Source organism: Patagioenas fasciata, chromosome 26, assembly GCF_037038585.1.
Source record: "Patagioenas fasciata isolate bPatFas1 chromosome 26, bPatFas1.hap1, whole genome shotgun sequence".
In the NCBI taxonomy this organism is placed as follows: Eukaryota; Metazoa; Chordata; class Aves; order Columbiformes; family Columbidae; genus Patagioenas; species Patagioenas fasciata.
Genome location: NC_092545.1, coordinates 484,783 through 505,373, shown reverse-complemented (window position 1 = coordinate 505,373; position 20,591 = coordinate 484,783). Strand labels below are relative to the sequence as shown.

The following is a 20,591-nucleotide window of genomic DNA, read 5'->3' as shown; positions in this document are numbered from 1 at the left end:
TGTTTCTGCGCCTCCGTTCCCCTCATGGCCCCCCATTCCCTTCACACCGACCCTCAATCCACCCCCCACCCGACCCCCAGCTCCCCCCAAACCCCGACCCCCAGCTCCCCCCCACCGACCCCCAAATGCCCCCCCGACCCCCAATTCCTCCCCAGACTGACCCCCAATGCCCCCTCACACCGACCCCCAAGGCCGCCCCCGCACACCAACCCCCCAGTTCCCCCCTCAAACACCGACCCCCAATCCCCCCCCGGGACCCTAATTCCCCCTCGCACCGACCCCCAACGCCCCCCACACCAACCCCTAATGCCCCTCACATTGACCCCCAAATCCTCCCCACACTGACCCCTCAAATCCTCCCCAGAACGAGCCCCAACTTTCCCCCCACACCGAGCCCCAATTCCCCCCACACTGACCCCCAATGTCCCCCCCCACGCCAGACCCCAATTCCCCCCCACACCGACCCCCAATTCCCCCCACACTGATCCCCAATGCCCCCCTCCAAACCGACCCCCAATTCCTCCCCAGACTGACCCCCAATGCCCCCTCACACCGACCCCCAAGGCCCCCCCTGCACTGACCCCCCCACACCGACCCCCCAATTCCCCCCTCAAACACCGACCCCCAGTGCCCCCCCACTGGACCCTAATTCCCCCTCGCACCGACCCCCAACGCCCCCCACACACTGACCCCCAGTTCCTGCCCCCCACACCAACCCCTAATGCCCCTCACATCGACCCCCAAATCCTCCCCACACTGACCCCTCAAATCCTCCCCACACAAACCCCCAACTTCCCCCCCCACCGACCCCCAATTCCCCCTCACACCGACCCCCCAAGCCCCCCCCACCGATCCCCAATTCCTCCCCACACCGACCCCCAATGTCCCGCTCACACCGACCCCCAGTTCCTCCCCCACACCGCCCCCCAATTCCCCCCTCACACCGACCCCAAATCCCCACCCCCACACTGCCCCCCAAATCCCCCCCTCACACCGACCCCCAATGTCCCCCCCCGGCCCCCCAATGCCCCTCACACCGACCCCAATTCCTCCCCCCACACCGACCCCCAATGCCCCTCCCGCCGACCCCCAGCTCCCCTCACAACCTCCACCAAAACGGCGGCGCCTCCCTCTCCTCCCTCCCGCCTTTTCCCGCCACACACTCCCGGACGTGACGCCGGCGAGGGGGCGTGGCCGGCGGCGAGGGGGCGTGGCCGCGGCGCCGGCGGGCGGGAAGCGCCGGGGCGGGAAACACCGGGTGAGGAGATCGCCTCCCCTCGGGTCCCTCGTGTCTCTTCATGTCCCATCGCGTCTCTTCATGTCCCATCGCGTCCCCTCGGGTCCCTCGTGTCCCTTCATGTCCCATCGTGTCCCCTCGCGTCCCTCGGGTCCCTTCATCGTCCCCTCGTGTCCCTCGGGTCCCCTCGTGTCCCCTCATCTCCTCAGCACCCCCGCTGGAGCCCGCCCGTCCCTCCCCTCCAGGAGAGACCCCGGGGCTGGGGCGGATCCGCCATCAATCCCCCCACAGACTTTTTCTCTCTTTCATCCCCCTTTTCCCTCTTTTCCCTCTTTCCCCCTTTATCCCTCTTTCCCCCCTTTTTCCCTTCCCCCCCTTTTTCCCTCTTTTCCCTCTTTCCGCCGTTTTTCCCTCTTTTCCCTCTTTCCCCCCTTTTCCCTCTTCCCCCTTTTCCCCCCCTTTTTCCCTCTTTTCCCTCTTTCCCCCTTTATCCCTGTTTCCCCCCTTTTTCTCCCTTTCCCCCCTTTTTCCCTCTTCCCCCTCTTTTCCCCCTTTTTCTCCCTTTTTCCTTCTTCCCCCCCTTTTCTCCCTTTTCCCTCTTTCCCCCTTTATCCCTCTTTTCCCTCTTTCCGCCCTTTTCCCTCTTCCCCCCTTTTTCCCTCTTTTCCCTCTTTCCCCTTTATCCCTCTTTGCCCCCTTTTTCCCTCTTTTTCCTCTTCCCCCCCTCTTCCCCCTCTTCCCCCTCTTCCCCCTTTTTCCCTTTTCCCCCCTTTTCCCCCTTTTTCCTCTTTCCCCCCTTTTCTCCCCTTTTCCCTCTTCCCTCTTTTCCCTTCTTTCCCCCCTTTCCCTCTTCCCCCCTCTTTCCATCTTATCCCTCTTTTCCCCCTTTATCCCTGTTTCTTCCCTTTTCCCCCCCTTTCCCTCTTTCCTCGCTTTTTCCCTATTTTTCCCTCTTTCCCCCCTTTTTCCCTCTTTTCCCTCTTTCCTCGCTTTTTCCCTCTTTTTCCCTCTTTCCCCCCTTTTTCCCTCTTTCCCCCCTTTTTCCCCCTTTTCCCTCTTTCCTTGCTTTTTCCCCCTTTTCCCTCTTTCCCCCCTTTTCCCTCTTTCCCCCCTTTTCCCTCTTTCCCCCCTTTTCCCTCTTTCCCCCCTTTTCCCCTCTTTTCCCTTTTTCCCCCTTTTCCCTCTTTCCCCCCTTTTCCCCCCTTTTCCCTTTTTCCCCCTTTTCCCTCTTTCCCCCCTTTTTCCCCCTTTCCCCCCTTTTCCCTCTTCCCCGTTTCCCTCTCCCGTTTTCCCGTCCCTCCTCCCATTCCCGTGCAGCCCAACCCCTTCCCCCCTTTTCCCCAGAGCAGTTTTCATACAGATCCCCCCTTTCCCCCCAGCCCCGAACCCCCGGGGGTTTCTCAGCATCAGCAGCCACTTCACTCCCCCCAATTTAACTCTTTGTGTCCCTTTTCCAGGCTCTTTGGGAGCCCGGGTGTCCTGGGGCCGCTCTGGTTTTTGCTCCGGGGTGTTTGGAGCCCGGTGACCATGGACCTGTTTCCCTTGGGCGACGAGCTGCGTGGCTTTGCCCAGAGCCCCGGGCTGCTCTGCGGGGAAGCGCTGGAGCCCGACCTGGAGCCCAGTCTGAGCCTGGAGCCCGACCTGGAGCCCAACCTGAGCCTGGAGCCCGACCTGAGCCTGGAGCCCAACCTGGAGCCCAACCTGAACCTGGAGCCCATCCTGAGCCTTGAGCCTGACCTGGAGCCCAACCTGAGCCTGGAGCCCAACCTGGAGCCCAATCTGAGCCTTGAGCCCAACCTGGAGCCCAACCTGAGCCTGGTTACTAATGATCAGTATTTACTAATGATGGTCATAATTTATTAATAGTGATCAGTATTTATTAATAACAACCAGTATTTATTAATGATGGTTAGTATTTATTAATGACAATTAGTATTTATTAATAACCACCAGTATTTATTAATAACGGCCAGTATTTATTAATGGCGGTCAGTATTTCTTAATGACAATCAGTATTGATTAATGATGGTATTTATTAAGGATGATTATTATTTATTAATGATGATCAGTATTTGTTAATGGTGATCGGCATTTATTAATAATGGTTAGTATTTATTAATGACGATCAGTATTTATTAATGACCGTCACTATTAATGATGATCAGTATTGATTAATGATGGCGAGTATTTATTAATGATGATCAGTATTTATTAATAACAGTCAGTATTTATTAATGACAATCAGTATCGATTAATGATTGTGAGTATTTATTAATGATGATCAGTATTTATTAATGATGGTCAGTATTTATTAATAACGATCAGTATTTATTAGTGACGGTCACTATTTATTAATGACAATCAGTAATTATTAATGAGGGTCAGTATTTATTAATCCTTGCTATTTAACCCTTTTGGGTTGAAACCTTTGAGACCGAACGCCGATTGATTCCACCGGGCAAGCTCCACCTGCCTGGAGCTTCAGTGCCGACTACGCCATCTGTTCTAAAAGCGCCGCGGCTTTATCATGTTGATTTTTTTACCTATTTATCCTGATTTTTGTCACTTTAGCCGCTTGGCGGCTACTCCGGTTGAGGATGGCGGCGTCTCCATGTGCCGGAACCACGGGTGGTCGGTGGACGCCGAGAGGGGGCAGGTAACGGGCACCCATGGGTGCTGCTCATTGAGCGGGGATCTGAGCGAAGGCGGCGGGGGGGACGGCGGTGCCGTCGAAGCCCTTTGCGGGGGTCGTTACCAAATTGTGCGTAACTGGATGATTTGTGAACGTCGCTGCCGATTGAGTGGAGACGACGGGGTGAGAAAACGAGAAATAGGGAATCGCTGCGGTGTAAAGATTCACGTTGCGCGCTCCCGCCCGGTTTGGGTCGTGTTTAGCGTAGCGGGTTTTATTATCCTCGTTATATAACGGAGAAATAATTGGGAAGAGCAGTTTGCAAAGCGCTTTGATATCCTCCAGCGCCACCGACGCTCCCGGTTCCGTTTGTGCTCAGGTGCGCGACGCGGGCGATGCAAACACCGCGAAACCATCGTTGGGAGATGGAAACGGCGCCTCCGAACCCCCGACGCTGTCTGAAAACCCCCCTGGTGATCCCGGTGTTGGTTCCAGTGACAAGGAACGAGGTGGGTGAGGAGTACTTGGATGGTTGTGCGATGATTCGGCAACCGGCGGCGCCGGAGTCGCTTCCCGGAGCACCCGTGTGTGTGTCCCTGGCTGAACCAAGGGTGCTACGTGCCCCAAAACCCCCCAAATTACACCCAAATAACGCTATGGGGACGCGCTCGGCGGCCACTACCCCAGGGACGGGCTCTGGGAGGCTCCAGGCTCCCGCTGGGTTATTGATCCGAAATACGGAACCCGGCGATCGCCTCGAGTTGGGTGAAAGGGAGGAAGCATCAGCAGGACTGGAGGGTCCCCAGACCCCTCATTTTGGGGTTCGCCGCTTGCTTTTGAGCCAAAAAAGGAGGAAAAGCAGATAAACGCCCGTGTGATTTTGTGCGTTTTCCACCTTTAACCCTTTTCTCGTTCGATGTTGCCCAGATCACCGAAAATGCGTCTCCGGATGGGAAGATCTCGCAGCAAAAAGGCGACGGAGGCCAAAACCCCTCGTGATCCCGACACCGGGATTGAAGCGCTTTCGGCCGCCCCGCGGGGTTAATTCAGTGCGATGCGGATGTCCCCACGTAGCGCTTTGGGGGGAACACCCCGCTTTATGGTTGTGGTTTACGGGGGGTTTATCTCAACCCGGGCCGAGCGATCCCGGTGTAAAACCGCCCGGTGAACCCGGTTTGGGTTCGGCGTCCCCTCGCTGGTTTGTGGTGACAAACGCAGAGCTTGTGCTCCCCAAAAACCCCCAAAATGGGTGCTTTTGTGGAATATGGGATGGAAACAACCCCCCAGCGTTTCGCTGTGATATCGGGTGTAAAAACCACCCGAGTGCTGCGATCGACTGCAAAACCCCATTGGGATGATCCATCAGCGACCGATTTCACCAAAACGATGGGAATTGGGACAATTTGTGGTTGTGATGCCGAGGAACGGTCTCGGCACGATGATTTTGATCCTGAGCCTTGCTTTTCCCCCCTTATTTCTCAATATCCCGCAGGCAGAATGGACGGCGACTTGGGATTGTGCCTGGTGAAGGACGCCCCCAAAATCAGCATCCGGCCGTGAGTCCCCAAACCACCAAAAACGGGCGCAAAACGGGTGCGTCGCGCTTTTCCTGCCCCTCGTTTGGCCCGCCAGGACCCATTGACGTCCATTCCGAACGGAACACGAGGCGCTGATGTCACCGGCGGCGCTGATGTCGCGGCGGAACCCCGGCAACGCTTTGTTGTTCCGAGCCCTCGCAGGGCGTCTCTCCCACTCTGCCGCGTCTTGGAGCGAATCCCTGTGGTTTTCGGCCGAACCGCGCGGTTTCGGTGCCGATCGGAGCACGATGATGCCGTGAGCGCTCAGAACGCCCCCGTCCCCCCCGCCGCGCCGCCGCGGTCCCCGTCACCGCCTCCCGTCCCCTCTCCAGGCAGATCAACGTGGGGAGCGGCTTCCAGGCGGAGCTGCCGGCCCTGCGCGACCCAGCGCAGGCGCAGCAGGACGAGGAGCGCGCGGAGCTGGTCTGGAAGCCCTGGGGGGACATGGACACCGACCCGCAGGCGCCCGACCCAGGTATCGCACGCATTGGGTGCCTGGCCCACCCCACCTGGGCCCCGGGGGGGTCGTCGCTGCTCTTGGGGCTCCCAACGCTGCCTTTTGGGTAGAAATAGTGACGTTTTTCCGTGTGTTTCTTGCTCTCCGCTCCACCTGGTTGGCTCGTTTTCCGCTGTCCCGTATCGCACCTTTTGTCCCCAAAACCCAACTTTTCCTTCTCGTATCGTACCCATTATCATGTCGCACCTTTTCTTGACCAACCCCGACGTTTCCTTTGTCCTATCACACTTTTCTTGATAAAACCCAACTTTTCCTTGTTGTAGCGCGTCTTTTCTTGACATAAACCCAACTTTTCCTTCTCGTATCGTACCCATTGTTGTATCGCACCTTTTCTTGACCAACCCTGACGTTTCCATTGTCCTATCACGTCTTTTCTCAACAAAACCCAACTTTTCCTTGTCCTATCGCATCTTTTCTCAACAAAACCCAACTTTTCCTTGTCTTATCACGTCTTTTCTTGACAGAACCCAACGTTTCTGTTGTCCTATCGCGTCTTTTCTTGACATACACCCAACTTTTCCTTGTCCTATTGGTTCTTATCTTGACCAACTCCAACTTTTCCTTGACCTATTGTGTCTTTTCGTGACAAAAGCCAACTTTTCCTTGTCCTATTGTCTTTTCTTGACATAAACCCAACTTTTCCTTGTCCTATCGCGTCTTTTCTCAACAAAACCCAACTTTTCCTTGTCCTATCGCACCTTTTCTTGACAAACCCCAACATTTCCTTTATCATATCGCATCTTTTCTTGACCAACTCCAACTTTTCCTTGAATCGTACCCATTGTCGTATCACGCTTTTCCTTGACAAACCCCAGCTTTTCCTTGTTGGATCCCATATTTCCACCCCCAAACCCCAACACCCCCATGTCACATCCCCCTTTCCCCCAACACCCCCATGTCACATCCCCCTTTCCCCAAACCCCAACACCCCCATGTCACATCCCCCTTTCCCCCAACACCCCCATGTCACATCCCCCTTTCCCCAAACCCCAACATCCCCATGTCACATCCCCCTTTCCCCAAACCCCAACACCCCCATGTCACATCCCCCTTTCCCCAAACCCCAACACCCCCATGTCACATCCCCCTTTCCCCAAACCCCAACACCCCCATGTCACATCCCCCTTTCCCCCCCAAACCCCAACATCCCCACCTCATATCACCCCATTTCCCCCCCGAACCCCAACATCCCCATGTCCCATCACCCCGTTTCCCCCACCCCGTGTCGGTTGCAGTGTTGACCCTGCTGTCCATGGCAAGCTCCAGCACCATCCCCGGGAGCTCCAGCACCGTCCCCGGGAGCTCCAGCGCCATCCCCAGGAGCTCCAACGCCATCCTCGGGAGCTCCAGTGCCGTCCCTGGGAGCTCCAGTGCCATCCTCGGGAGCTCCAGTGCCATCCTCGGGAGCTCCAGTGCCATCCCTGGAAACTCCAGCGCCATCTTCGGGAGCTCCAGTGCTGTTCCTGGGAGCTCCAGTGCTGTCCCCGGGAGCTCCAGTGCCATCCCCGGGAGCTCCAGTGCCATCCCCGGGAGCTCCAGTGCCATCCCTGGGAGCTCCAGTGCCGTCCCCGGGAGCTCCAGTGCCGTCCCCGGGAGCTCCAGTGCCGTCCCCGGGAGCTCCAGTGCCGTCCCCGGGAGCTCCAGTGCCGTCCCTGGGAGCTCCAGTGCCATCCCCGGGAGCTCCAGCGCCATCCTCGGGAGCTCCAGTGCTGTCCCTGGGAGCTCCAGCGCCGTCCCCGGCGCCGTCCCCAACCTGGAGCTGGCCCTGCACTGCCTGCACGCGGCGCGCGGCGACCTGATGGTGAGTGACCCCAAAACCACCCGATATCACCCCAAACCCCCTGATATCACCCCCAAACCCCCCGATATCACCCCCAAAGCCCCCCGATATCACCCCCATACCCCCGATATCTCCCCAAAACCCCCGATATCTCCCCAAACCCCCCTGATATCACCCCAAAACCTCCTGATATCTCCCCAAAACCCCTTGATACCAGCCCAGAACCCCCTAATATCACCCCAAACCCACCGATATCATCCCCAAAAGCCCCAGTATCACCCCCATGTCCCCGATATCACCCCAAACCCCCCGATATCACCCCAAAACCCCCTGATATCTCCCCAAATCCCATTGATATCACCCCAAAACCCCCCGATATCTCCCCAAAACCCCCGATATCTCCCCAAAGCCCCCCGATATCACCCCAAAACCCCCCGATATCACCCCAAAACCCCCCGATATCACCCCAAAACCCCCTGATATCTTCCCAAAACACCCCGATATCTCCCCAAAACAACTTGGCATCTGCCCAAATCCCCTTGATATCACCCCAGAACCCCTTGATATCACCCCAGAACCCCCCGATATCACCCCAAAACCCTATGATATCTCCCCAAAACCCCCCGATATCACTCCAAACCCCCCCAGTATCTCCCCAAAACCCCCCGATATCACCTCAAAATCTCCCGATATCTCCCCAAACCCCCTGATATCACCCCAGAACCCCCCAATATCACCCCCAAGCCACCCGATATCACCCCCAAAAGCCCCAATATCACCCCCATGCCCCCGATATCACCCCAAAACCCCCCGGTATCACCCCAAAACCCCGATATCACCCCAAAACCCCCTCATATCACCCCAAAATCCCCTGATATCTCCCCAAAACACCCCGATATCTCCCCAAAACACCTTGATATCACCCCAAAACCCCCTGATATCTCCCCAAAACACCCTGATATCTCCCCAAAACACCTTGATATCACCCCAAAACCCCCTGATATCTCCCCAAATCCCGATATCACCACAAAACCCCTCGATATCTCCCCAAAACCCCTCGATATCACCCCAAAACCCCCTGATATCTCCCCAAAACCCCTCGATATCTCTTCAAAACCCCCTGATATCTCCCCAAAGCCCCTCAATGTTACCCCAAAACCCCCCGATATCACCCCCAAACCCCGATATCACCCCAAAACCCCCCGATGTCTCCCCAAAACACCCCGATATCTCCCCAAAACACCTCGATATCACCCCAGACCCCCCAATATCACCCCAAAACCCCCTGATATCTCCTCAAATCCCCTGATATCACCCCAGAACCCCTCGATATCACCCCACACCCCCTGATATCTCCCCAAAACCCCTCAATATCACCCCAAAACCCCTCGATATCACCCCAAAACCCCCTGATATCTCCCCAAAACCCCTTGATATCACCCCAAAACCCCCCGATATCACCGCCAAACCCCCCGATATCACTCCAAAACCTCCTGATATCTCCCCAAAACCCCCCGATATCACCCCAAATCCTCCTGATATCTCCCCAAAACCCCCCGATATCACCCCAAACCCCCCGATATCTCCCCAAAACCCCCTGATATCACCCCCAAACCTCCTGATATCGCCCCAAAACCCCCCGATATCTCCCCAAGCCCCCCGATATCTCCCCAAAACCCCCCGATATCACCCCAAAACCCCCAAAATCACAACTTGGGGCGTCCTGCTCCGAATGGAAGGCGAACCCCGAGCCTCTTCCTCTTGCAGAAGGCGCTGGAGATGCTGCTTTCGGGGGGGCCCCCCAAGTCCGAATCGGACCCTCTGGCCAATTATCATTACGCAGGTAAACGAGGAACGGGGCCCATTCCCCCCCAGGACACAAACAGACACCACGATACCCTTTCCACGCCGATTTAAACATCTTGGGCTGCCGATAACGACCCCCCCGCCCCGTTTGCTAATTGCGTTCCCCATAACGAACCCGCTCATTGCCCCGCAGGCTCGGACACGTGGACGCCATTGGAGCAGCAGCTTTTCCACCGTGCTTTTGCCACCCACAAGAAGGACTTTTATCGCATCCACAAGAAGGTAAATCCCCCAAAATCATCGGGTTTTAACCCAAAAAGCCGCGTTTTTGAGTCACGCATCGAACTCCCATTCTCCAAATGTCATTTTGCTGCTTAACGCTGCAAAAAAGGCACCGGAATGAGACAAAACGAGGCGTAAATGTGATTTACCGCGGCGTTTCCATCCTAAACCGCCCCTATCCCCTCGCTTAGGTCCAGACTAAGACTGTGGCCCAGTGTGTTGAATATTACTACATCTGGAAGAAAACGACCAAACTCAAGTCCTACCGAGCAAAAGGGACGGGCAAAAAAGCCAAGAGAAACAAGGAAAAGGCCGAGGAGAAGGTAGAAAACGCGTTTACACAGAATTTGCGCTGCAGGAAAACCGCCTTGAGGCCAAAAAAGCGGCTTTTTGGGCCCGAAATGGGCTCGATTGGCTGCAGGTTGATTGCAGTGATTCCAGGTATTAACGATCCTGGTGGGGTTTGAATGGTTTGGGGGATATTCTGTGGTTTTGGCTTCGCCGCCGAAGGGAATTGCTGTGCGTTCCCTGCCAAAAAGCGGTGGTTTGTGTCACAAAAAGAGCCGGTTTTGGCTCTTTTAGCCTCACCTGGCTGAGTTGTCTCTATGGGCTGTTCCATAGGGTCTTGTTTCCAAGCTGGTTTATTCTCAGCGCTCTCGACCTTTGGTGAAAGGGGGGAATGAGGGGAATCTCTGCTTTCCAGGCCACTTTCCAGCCCCCGAAGAAGAAGCCCCGTCCCTCGCCCGAGGAAAGGGCCAAAATGAAGCAGCAAATGGCCCAAAATGAGGGCGCCGGGGAGTCCTTTCCATGCACGGAGTGCGGCAGGTGAGTTGTTGCTTATTTGGGGATAAAGAGGTTAAAAGGTGTTAAAGCCACCCGGCGCGGAGCCGAGAAACGGCGCCGGACCCGCGCCAAAACGCACCCAGAGAGGGTGAAGCCAAAAAGCACTAAAACCTGGGTTTTCCGCCCCGTTTCCAGGGCGTTTGCCACGATGCGGGGCAAGAACGCACACATGAGGTGGCACCGGGCGCGGGAGCTGCAGGCGGGGACCGAGCTGACCCCAAAGGGCTTGGAAATTGAGGACAAACCAGCCGAAATGGTGATTGCTGCGCTGGTTCTGGAGCCGCAGGCCGGGACCGAGCTGCCCATAAAGTGCTTGAAGATTGAGGAGAAACCAGCTGAAATGGCGATTGCGGGACCGGAGCTGCAGGATGGCACCGAGCCGCCCCCAAGATCCTTGGAAATTGAGGACAAACCAGCCGTAATGGAGATTGCGGTGCCAGAACCGCAGGTGGGGACCGAGCCGCCCCAAAAATGCTTGAAGATTGAGGACAAACCAGCCGAAATGGTGAATGCGGGACCGGAGCTGCAGGATGGCACCGAGCCACCCCCAAAGGGCCTGAATATCGAGGAGAAACCAGCTGAAATGGTGATTGCAGCGCTGGAGCCGCAGACCGGGACTGAGCCACCCCTGAAATGTGTGAAAATTGAAGAGAAACCAGCTGAAATGGTGACTGTGGCGCTGGAGCCGCAGGCTGAGACCAAGCTGCCCCTAAAGTGCTTCAAAATTGAGGGCAAACCAGCCAAAATGGTGATTGTGGGACCAGAGCTGCAGGATGGCACTGAGCCACCCCCAAAGGGCCTGGAAATTGAGGAGAAACCAGCTGAAATGGCGATTGCTGCGCCGGTTCTGGAGCCGCAGGCCGGGACTGAGCCGCCTCCAAGATGCTTGGAAATTGAGGAGAAACGAGACAAAATGGTGATTGCGGGACCGGAGCTGCAGGCTGACACTGAGCCACCACCAAAATACCTGCAAATTGAGGACAAACCAGCTGAAACGGTGATTGCGGCGCCAGCGCCGGAGCCGCAGGCTGAGACCGAGCCCACCCTGAAGCGCTTTAAAATTGAAGAGAAACCAGCGGAAATGGCGATGCCGGAGCCGGAGGCCGGGACTGAGCCACCCCTGAAGCGCTTAAGAATTGAGGAGAAAGCAGCTGAAATGGAGATTGCAGCACTGGAGCTGCAGGCCGGGACTGAGCCACCGCCAAAGTGTTTGAAAATTGAGGAGAAAGCAGCCGAAATGGAGATTGCGGTGCCAGAGCCACAGGCCGGGACCGAGCCGCCCGAAAAGTGCCTGAAAATTGAGGGAAAACCAGCGGAAATGGTGATTGTGGCACCGGAGCCGCAGGTGGGGACCGAGCCGCCCCCAAAATGCTTTCAAATTGAGGAAAAAACAGGCGAAATGGCGATGCCGGTGCGGGAGCTGCAGGCCGGGACCGAGCCGCCTCCAAATTGCCTGGAAATGGAGGAAAAAGCAGCTGAAAAGGCGATTGCGGAGCCAGAGCCGGAGGCCGGGACCGAGCCGCCCCCAACGTGTGTGAAGATTGAGGAGAAAGCAGCTGAAATGGAGATGCCGGAGCCAGAGCCTCAGGCCGGGACTGAGCCACCACCAAAGTGCCTGAATATTGAGGAGAAACCAGCTAAAATGGAGATTGTGGTGCCAGCACCAGAGCCACCGGCCGGGACCGAGCCGCCCCCAAAATGCGTTAAAATTGAGGAGAAAGCAGCTGAAATGGTGATTGTGGCACTGGAGCTGCAGGTGGGGACCAAGCCGCCCCCAAAATGCTTTGAAATCAAGAAACCAGGTGAAATGGCGATGCCGGAGTCGGAGCTGCAAGCTGGGATGGAGCCGCCCCCAAAGCGCCTGAAAATTGAGGAGGAACCAGCCGAAATGGGGATTGCGGCACCGGAGCTGCAGGACGGGACCGAGCCACCACCAAAATACCTGAAAATTGAGGAGGAACCAGCCGAAACGGTGATTGCGGCACCAGAGCCACGGGCCGGGACCGAGCCGCCCCTGAAGCACTTGGAAATTGAGAAACCAACCGAAATGGCGATTGTGACGCCGGAACCGCCGGCTGAGACCGAGCCACCACCAAAATGCATGAAAATAGAGGAGAAACCAACCGAAATGGCGATGCCGGAGCCGCAAGCCGGGACCGAGCCGCCCCCGAAGCGCCTTAAAATGGAGGAACCAGCCGAAATGGGGATCGCGGCGCCGGAGCAGCGCCCGGGGTAGGTTTGCGCCCTCAGGAAACCCCCGCGCCGAAACCACCGTCGGCTTTCCCACCGGACGGCGCATCCAGAGGGGGTTTTTGGGGAGAAAAGGGGTGAATCTGCGCGTGTTTGAAGAAGCGACCGCGGGGGGTTTGGTTTCTCGGCATCGGGTTTGATGGGAAGAGCTGGCGCCCGATCGTCATCTCCGGCACCAGGGGGCGCACGGAACGGGGCCGGAATTGGGCTGAAATCCTGCGAGATTGGGAAAAAACGCCGCTGTGAGATCAACGGGCAGCGGCTGCTCGCGGTGGGAAGAACCGGAAAGGGAAATGGTGGCAAAATGGTGCCGTAAAGCGCACCGATCTGAGCCGAGAAACAGGGGTTTTGGTGTTTTTCTTTCTATTTAACGCGCTTTCTGCTTTGCTTAATAAACTGGGTTCTGGAATGAGTTGAAGTTCGTTAATGCAGCGATTTGTGACAACGGGGGGGTTGAGTTGTTTGATTAATGAAAAGTTAATTAAGGGTCTTGTCACACCAGGAGGGATGGAAGGGGGATTTATTTTGGGAGGTCTTGAGATTTATTGCTGTCACGATACCGGGGCTGTTGGTGCCACCCATCGCGATACCGGGGCCGTCGGTGCCACCCATCGTGATACCGGGGCCATTGTCGCTGCCCATCACGATACCGGGGCCATCAGTGCCACCCATTGCGATACCAGGGCCGTCAGTGCCACCCATCGCGATACCAGGGCCGTCGGTGCCACCCATCGCGCTACCAGGACCATCATTGCTGCCCATCACGATACTGGGGCCGTCGTCACTGCTGTTGTGACGATACCAGCGCTGTTGTTGCCACCTGTCGTGATACCAGGACCATCAGTGCTTGCTATTGCGATACCGGGGCCGTCGGTGCCACCCTTCGCGATACCGGGGCTGTTGGTGCCACCCATCGCGATACCGGTGCTGTCGGTGCTGCCGTCGCAATACCGGGACCGTCAGTGCTGCCCATCACGATACTGGAGCTGTTGGTTCTGCCCATCACGATACCAGGGCCCCTGTCACTGCCCATCACAATATCAGGGCCGTCGGTGCTGCCGTCGCAATACCAGCTCCATCACTGCTGCCCGTCGCGATACCGGGGCTGTCGGTGCCGCTGTCGCGATACCGGGGCCGTCGGTGCTGCTGTCGCGATACTGGGGCCGTCGGTGCTGCTGTCGCGATACCGGGGCCGTCGGTGCTGCTGTCGCGATACCGGGGCTGTTGTCGCTGCCCAACGGTGAGAGGAAAGCTGCGCTTGGAAGGGATTTCCTGTCCAGAGTCCTCATCGTCTTGGCCATGCACAGCACAGTGAGATGTTCCCCATCGAACAGAAACGGTAACTGGGGTCTGTGGAGAGCGCAGGGGGTAAAAGGGGTCTGGGAGGAAACTGCCTGAGGAAAAGTGAGACATCCCTTTTCCCTCTGTTTTAGAAACCCCAGCCAACTCGAGAGCATCTTGGGAGGGGTCGAGCTGCACTTACCCAGAGGACACAGCAGCTGGAGGAAGCCAGGAGAGATCGGCGTGGAGAGGACGAGCGCAAGGAGGCTGCAAAAGGGAGAGGAAAGAAATCAGTGCCGCGGCCACTGCTGTTGCTGGGATGGGAGACGTGAGGGCCTGGGGAGCTGCGGTGGGGCAGCCGGGGCTGGCAGAGCAGCCCCACGCACCCCTCAGTAGGATGGGAATGAAGAATATGAGGAGCAAAAGTAAGAAAACTCATGGGCTAAGATAAAAAAACACAAGTGAGATAAGTAATTGAAAGAGGAAGAGAGAATAAAACGCAAGGCGTGATGCAAAGACTCGTGGGCTCCCACAAGCACAGGGAGATCCCGCAGACCCCGAGCGATGGCTGCCCTGCAACCCCCTTCCCTCCCTTCTTATTGATGAGCACCACGTTAGGGCGCTGTTGGTGCCACCCATCGCGATACCGGGGCTGTCGGTGCCACCCATCACGATACCGGGGCCGTCGGTGCCACCCATCACGATACCGGGGCCGTCGGTGCCACCCATCGCGATACCGGGGCCGTCGGTGCCACCCATCGCGATACCGGGGCCGTCGGTGCCACCCATCGCGATACCGGGGCCGTCGGTGCCACCCATCGCGATACCGGGGCCGTCGGTGCCACCCATCGCGATACCGGGGCTGTCGGTGCCACCTATCGCGATACCGGGGCCGTCGGTGCCACCCATCGCGATACCGGGGCCGTCGGTGCCACCCATCGCGATACCGGGGCCGTCGGTGCCACCCATCGCGATACCGGGGCCGTCGTCACTGCTGTTGTGACGATACCAGCGCTGTTGTTGCCACCTGTCGCAATACCAGGACCATCAGTGCTCGCTATTGCGATACCGGGGCCGTCGGTGCCACCCATCGCGATACCGGGGCCGTTGGTGCCACCCATCGCGATACCGGGCTGTCGGTGCCACCCATCGCGATACCGGGCTGTCGGTGCCACCCATTGCGATACCGGGGCTGTCGGTGCCACCCATCGCGATTCCGGGGCTGTCGGTGCCACCCATCGCGATACCGGGGCTGTCGGTGCCACCCATCGCGATACCGGGGCCGTTGGTGCCACCCATCGCAATACCAGGGCTGTTGGTGCCACCCATCGCGATACCGGGGCGATACCGGCCCCTCCTGGGGCAGCAGGGGTCCAGTACCAGCACGGTTTGGGGGTGGACCCGCTGGAAAGCAGCTCTGCGAGAAGGACTTGGGAGTTCTGGGTGACATCAGGTTGGCCACAAGTCACCAATGTGTCCTTGTGGTCACGAGGCCGAGGGTACCTGGGGGATATTTATTAAGAAGAGTGTGAGCAGCAGGTGAGAGAGGTGAATCCTCCCCCTCTGCTCCACCCTGGGGAAGCTGCATCTGCAGTTCTGGGTCCAGTTCTGGGCTCCCCAGTTGAAGAAGGACAAGGAGTTACTGGAGGGAGTCCAGTGGAGGGACACAGAGATGCTGAGGGGTCTGGAGCATCATTCTGATCAGGAGAGACTGAGAGAGCTGGGGCTGTTGAGCTGGAGAAGAGAAGCTGAGAGGGATGTGATCAATGGGATCAATATCTCAGGTGGGTGTCAGGATGGAGCAGACTCTGTTCAGTGGTGCCCAGCGCCGGGGTGAGGGGCATCGGGCACAGACTGAAACCCAGGAGGCTCCATCTGAACGGAAGGAGAAACTTGCTTGCTGGGAGGTGCCAGAGCGCGGCCCAGGCTGCCCAGAGCGGGTGTGGAGTCTCCTTCTGTGAGACATTCAGACCCCTGGGATCCTGTGTGATCTGCTCTGGGACCCCGCGGGAGCAGGGGGGTTGGACTGGATGATCTCCAGAGGTCCCTTCATCCCAAACCAGAATGGGGTTCTGAGGGAAGGGGAGAGGAGGAAGGGGAGAGGAGGAAGGGGAGAGGAGGAAGGGGAGAGGAGGAAGGGGAGAGGAGGAAGGGGAGAGGAGGAAGGGGAGAGGAGGAAGGGCAGAGGAGGAAGGGCAGAGGAGGAAGGGCAGAGAAGAGAAGCTGGGGCTGTGAAACAGAGGGAAAAGGGATGTTTCAATCTTCCCCTCACAAAGTTCCCTGCCAGCCTCCAAATTCTTTTTGATCTCAGGGACCCCCCAGGGATCCCAGAAACCACTGAGACCCCCCCAGACCCACTCGCAAGAACCCCTGGGACCCCCCCCCAAACCCAGGTTTCCCCCTTTCTCCCCTCCAGCCCCCAGGGACCTCACAACCCACCCAGGACCCCCGAGGGGCAGCTGCATGGGGGGGGGCTCTGACACCCCAAAAGTGATGGGGCGCATGGGGTGATGTGGATCCCCCTGTGGTGGTTTGGGGGTCCCTGAGTTGCCGTCCCCCCACTTTAGAGCTTTTGTACAAATTGTCTCTATATTCGTAGCTGGGGGAAAAAGCACCCCCTCCCCAGTGCTGCTCCCACAAACCTGGGGGGGCCTGGGTGGGTCCTCTGGGTCCCCCCCACTGGCACGGGGGGAAAGGAAAGGATTTAGCACAGAAATCACAGTATCACAGTATCACGGTGTGTTTGGGACTGGAAGGGACCTCGAAAGCTCATCCAGTGCAATCCCCCCATGGAGCAGGAACGCCCAGGAGAGGTCGCACAGGAACATGTCCAGGGGGTTTGAACGTCTGCAGGGAAGGAGACCCCACAGCCCCCTGGGCAGCCTGGGCCGGGCTCTGCCACCCTCACTGGGAAGAAGTTCTTTCTCAAATTTAAGTGGAACCTCTTGTGTTCCAGCTTGATCCCATTGCCCCTCGTCCTATCATTGTTTGCCACCGAGAAGAGCCCGGCTCCATCCTCCTGGCACTCACCCTTTATATATTTATAAATATTAATGAGGTCACCCCTCAGTCTCCTCTTCTCCAAACTAAAGAGCCCAGCTCCCTCAGCCTTTCCCCACACGGGAGATGCTCCACTCCCTTCAGCATCTTGGTGGCTGCGCTGGACCCTCTCCAGCAGTTCCCTGTCCTTCTGGAACTGAGGGGCCACAACTGGACACAATATTCCAGGTGTGGTCTCCCCAGGGCAGAGCAGAGGGGCAGGAGAACCTCTCTGACCTACTGACCACCCCCTTCTAACCCACCCCAGGTCCCATTGGCTTCCTGGCCCCAAGGGCCCAGTGCTGGCTCATGCTCACCCTGCTGTCCCCAGGACCCCAGCTCCCTTTCCCTACCCTGCTCTCTAACAGCTCATTCCCAGCCTATACTGACCCTGGGGTTGTTCCTGCCCAGGTGCAGCACTCTGCACTTCCCCTTGTTAAATCTCACCAGGTTATCCCCCCCCAGCTCTCAGCCTGTCCAGGTCTCTGATGGCAGCACAGCTTCCAGGGTCACCCACTCCTCCCAGCTTGGTGTCCCCAGCAAACTCGCTGACAGTCACTCAATTCCCTCATCCGAATCGTTAACGAATATATTGAATAATATTGGCCCCTGAGGCCCTGCACTGGATCCAGGCCTCAACCGGACTCTGCCCATTGACCACCACTCTCTGGCTTCTCCCTCTCAGCCAGTTTGCACCCCCCACTCCCCACTGCCCAGAGCACCCCTCCCCAGCTCAGCTGTGCGGATGCTGTGCAGACGGTGTCAGAGGCTTTGCTGAAGCCCAGGGAGCCCACACCCACCGCCCGCCCCCTCCATCCACCCGGGTACGTTCCCATGAACGGCGACGGGGTTGGTGGGGATGAACTGAGCTGAGCCCGAAATCAAGAGATTGAGCCACGCGCTCAGAGCGATATCGGCTGTTCAACCGCTCAGTCACCGCATTTTTAAACTACAGAATGTAGATCACAGGGGTTTAATTACGGGAAATATTTAACTGTTTAATGATGGATTTTTAATGCGGAGAGGGACCAACGAAGTGGGGTTTAAGCACCACTGCCTCTGACGGACGTTTAATCCCAAGAAATTTAATGGGAAATTAATTTAATTTGAAATGTTCTTTATCAAACTGTTCAGGTCACTTTTGAGATACAAAAAGTTTTTAAAGCAAAACATTAATCCCAGTAAATTTCCAACAACGCTCCCTTCCGTGAAACCAAAATTCAACAAAAACCTCAACGAAACTTCAACATTCGTTGTTTTTTAGTTAACGTTCAAATGTCGCGTTTAATGTTACACATTTAATTTATACACTGGAGGCCTTGGTGCGGGGGGGCTGGGGGGAGGGTGTGTTAAAGGGACATTGGGGGGCACATTTGGGGCTGTTTTGGGGTCAAAAAGGGGCATTGAGGTTCAGGGGGACTTGAGGGAGTCGCGGGGGGCGGGGACCGATCGGGGGGGCGGGGGGAGCCCCGCAGGGGGATTTGCTGGGGGAGGCAGGGTCAGCAGGGCCTCCCCTCCCCCGCAAAGGGACCCAGGGCCCCCCAAACCTGGTCCCTCCTGCCGGCTGCACCCCAACCCCCACAGCTCCCCTGCACCCCCAGACCCGCCCCGCGCCCCCCACAACCCCCGCACCAACCAAATCCGTCCCCGCCGCTCACCCAGGACGGAACTGGCGGCGATCGCGGTCCCAGCGCGGTGTGAGGAGGATTTTCAACCGCGGAACTGCGGGGGCGACCAGCGGGCCCCCCCCACTGCCGCCCGGGGGCAACACGGCGACCGCCCGGCCCCGGCCAGCGGGGCCGCAGCCCCGGGCCCCCCGCCCGCCCCCGCAGCCGCTGCAGCCGCAGGACCCGCCCGTGGCAGCGGCGCTCCGGCGGCAGGAGGGGACGAACCGCCACGGCCGGGCCGCTGCTCCCGGGGCGGGCTGCCTGGCCACGCCCCCGGCACCCCCATTGGCCACACAGCCGGCTCGTCACCGTCCCTCAGCACCCGTCCCGAGCCGCCATTGGCCTGGAGGCGGCCTCCTGATGCCCATTGGCTGTGCCGCTTCCAGCGGGAAGTCCCTCCCCTTCCCGACACGGCTCCGCGCCTGCGCAGTGCAGCCCCCGCGCAGCCCCGCGGTGGCGCCGTCGTCCGTTGCGGGCTCTCGCTGCTGTTTAATCCAATTCTTTAATTGTGTTGTTTAAACGCGGGTTCATGAGAGCACAAGCGAAACAGCGCTGGGTGCGCGGGAGATTCGCTCGGCCCAACACGCACACCTTTAACAACAGGAAGTGTGTTAATTACAGTAAGTGTTCATAATGACCCCAGAACTGTGCATGTCCATGAGGTGATCTCAGAACCGTTTCCACAGCCCTGAGCCCCCTGTTCTCCTGCGCAGTGGCACTGGGTGCATTTGAGGAGGGGTCCTTGGGGTCTTTGGATGAAGGCTCCTCAGCCTCCTCACAGTGGGCTTTGCCCCTTTGGCTCATTGTGAGGAACTGGTGGGACCCAAGCGGCCAAGGCGGTTGAACCCGGCCTGGCGCCCCCTTTTTGCTGGAAATCTTGGCGATCTCGTCTCCTCAAGGTTGCAGCTGGTGCCGTGAAACTTCTGATCTCGGCATTTGATGAAGTTCAGCCGCAGGTGTTAGTGACGGGATCGGTTTTACAAGGTGTTCCCTTCTGGAACAGGTATGGGATGGGCCTTGGCTGGCTCTGCCCTGGGTACCACTGATCTGTTACAGTTGGATCCCTGGGTATCACTGACCTGTTACAGCTGGATCCCTGGGTATCACTGACCTGTTACGGTTGGATCCCTGGGTATCACTGACCTGTTACAGCTGGATCCCTGGGTATCACTGACCTGTTACGGTTGGATCCCTGGGTATCACTGATCTGTTACGGTTGGATCCCTGGGTATCACTGATCTGTTACGGTTGGATCCCTGGGTATCACTGACCTGTTACGGTTGGATCCCTGGGTATCACTGATCTGTTACGGTTGGATCCCTGGGTATCACTGACCTGTTACGGTTGGATCCCTGGGTATCACTGATCTGTTACGGTTGGATCCCTGGGTATCACTGACCTGTTACGGTTGGATCCCTGGGTATCACTGATCTGTTACGGTTGGATCCCTGGGTATCACTGACCTGTTACGGTTGGATCCCTGGGTATCACTGATCTGTTACGGTTGGATCCCTGGGTATCACTGACCTGTTACGGTTGGATCCCTGGGTATCACTGATCTGTTACGGTTGGATCCCTGGGTATCACTGATCTGTTACAGCTGGATCCCTGGGTATCACTGACCTGTTACGGTTGGATCCCTGGGTATCACTGACCTGTTACAGCTGGATCCCTGGGTAT

General features: G+C 57.7%; 2 protein-coding genes across 2 annotated transcripts; one reads left to right on the top strand and one right to left on the bottom strand.

Annotated features, from left to right (window-relative positions):
* The first annotated feature begins 2,769 nt into the window (after positions 1–2,769).
* Positions 2,770–13,429, top strand: LOC136112278 (uncharacterized). Its single transcript, XM_065856830.2, has 12 exons — positions 2,770–3,893; positions 4,249–4,378; positions 4,797–5,702; positions 5,779–5,921; positions 7,199–7,522; positions 7,566–7,569; positions 7,629–7,764; positions 9,511–9,586; positions 9,743–9,831; positions 10,023–10,154; positions 10,535–10,656; positions 10,810–13,429. The coding sequence occupies exons 3-12, from the start codon at positions 5,542–5,544 to the stop codon at positions 12,908–12,910; spliced, it is 3,288 nt and encodes a 1,095-aa protein (XP_065712902.2). The 5' UTR covers positions 2,770–3,893; positions 4,249–4,378; positions 4,797–5,541; the 3' UTR covers positions 12,911–13,429.
* On the bottom strand, positions 13,429–19,250 carry LOC136115899 (uncharacterized). Its single transcript, XM_071799280.1, has 4 exons — positions 19,245–19,250; positions 18,903–19,172; positions 14,408–14,472; positions 13,429–14,274 (listed from the first exon to the last, which is right to left on the bottom strand). The coding sequence occupies exons 1-4, from the start codon at positions 19,248–19,250 to the stop codon at positions 13,965–13,967; spliced, it is 651 nt and encodes a 216-aa protein (XP_071655381.1). The 3' UTR covers positions 13,429–13,964.
* Positions 19,251–20,591: the final 1,341 nt, after the last annotated feature.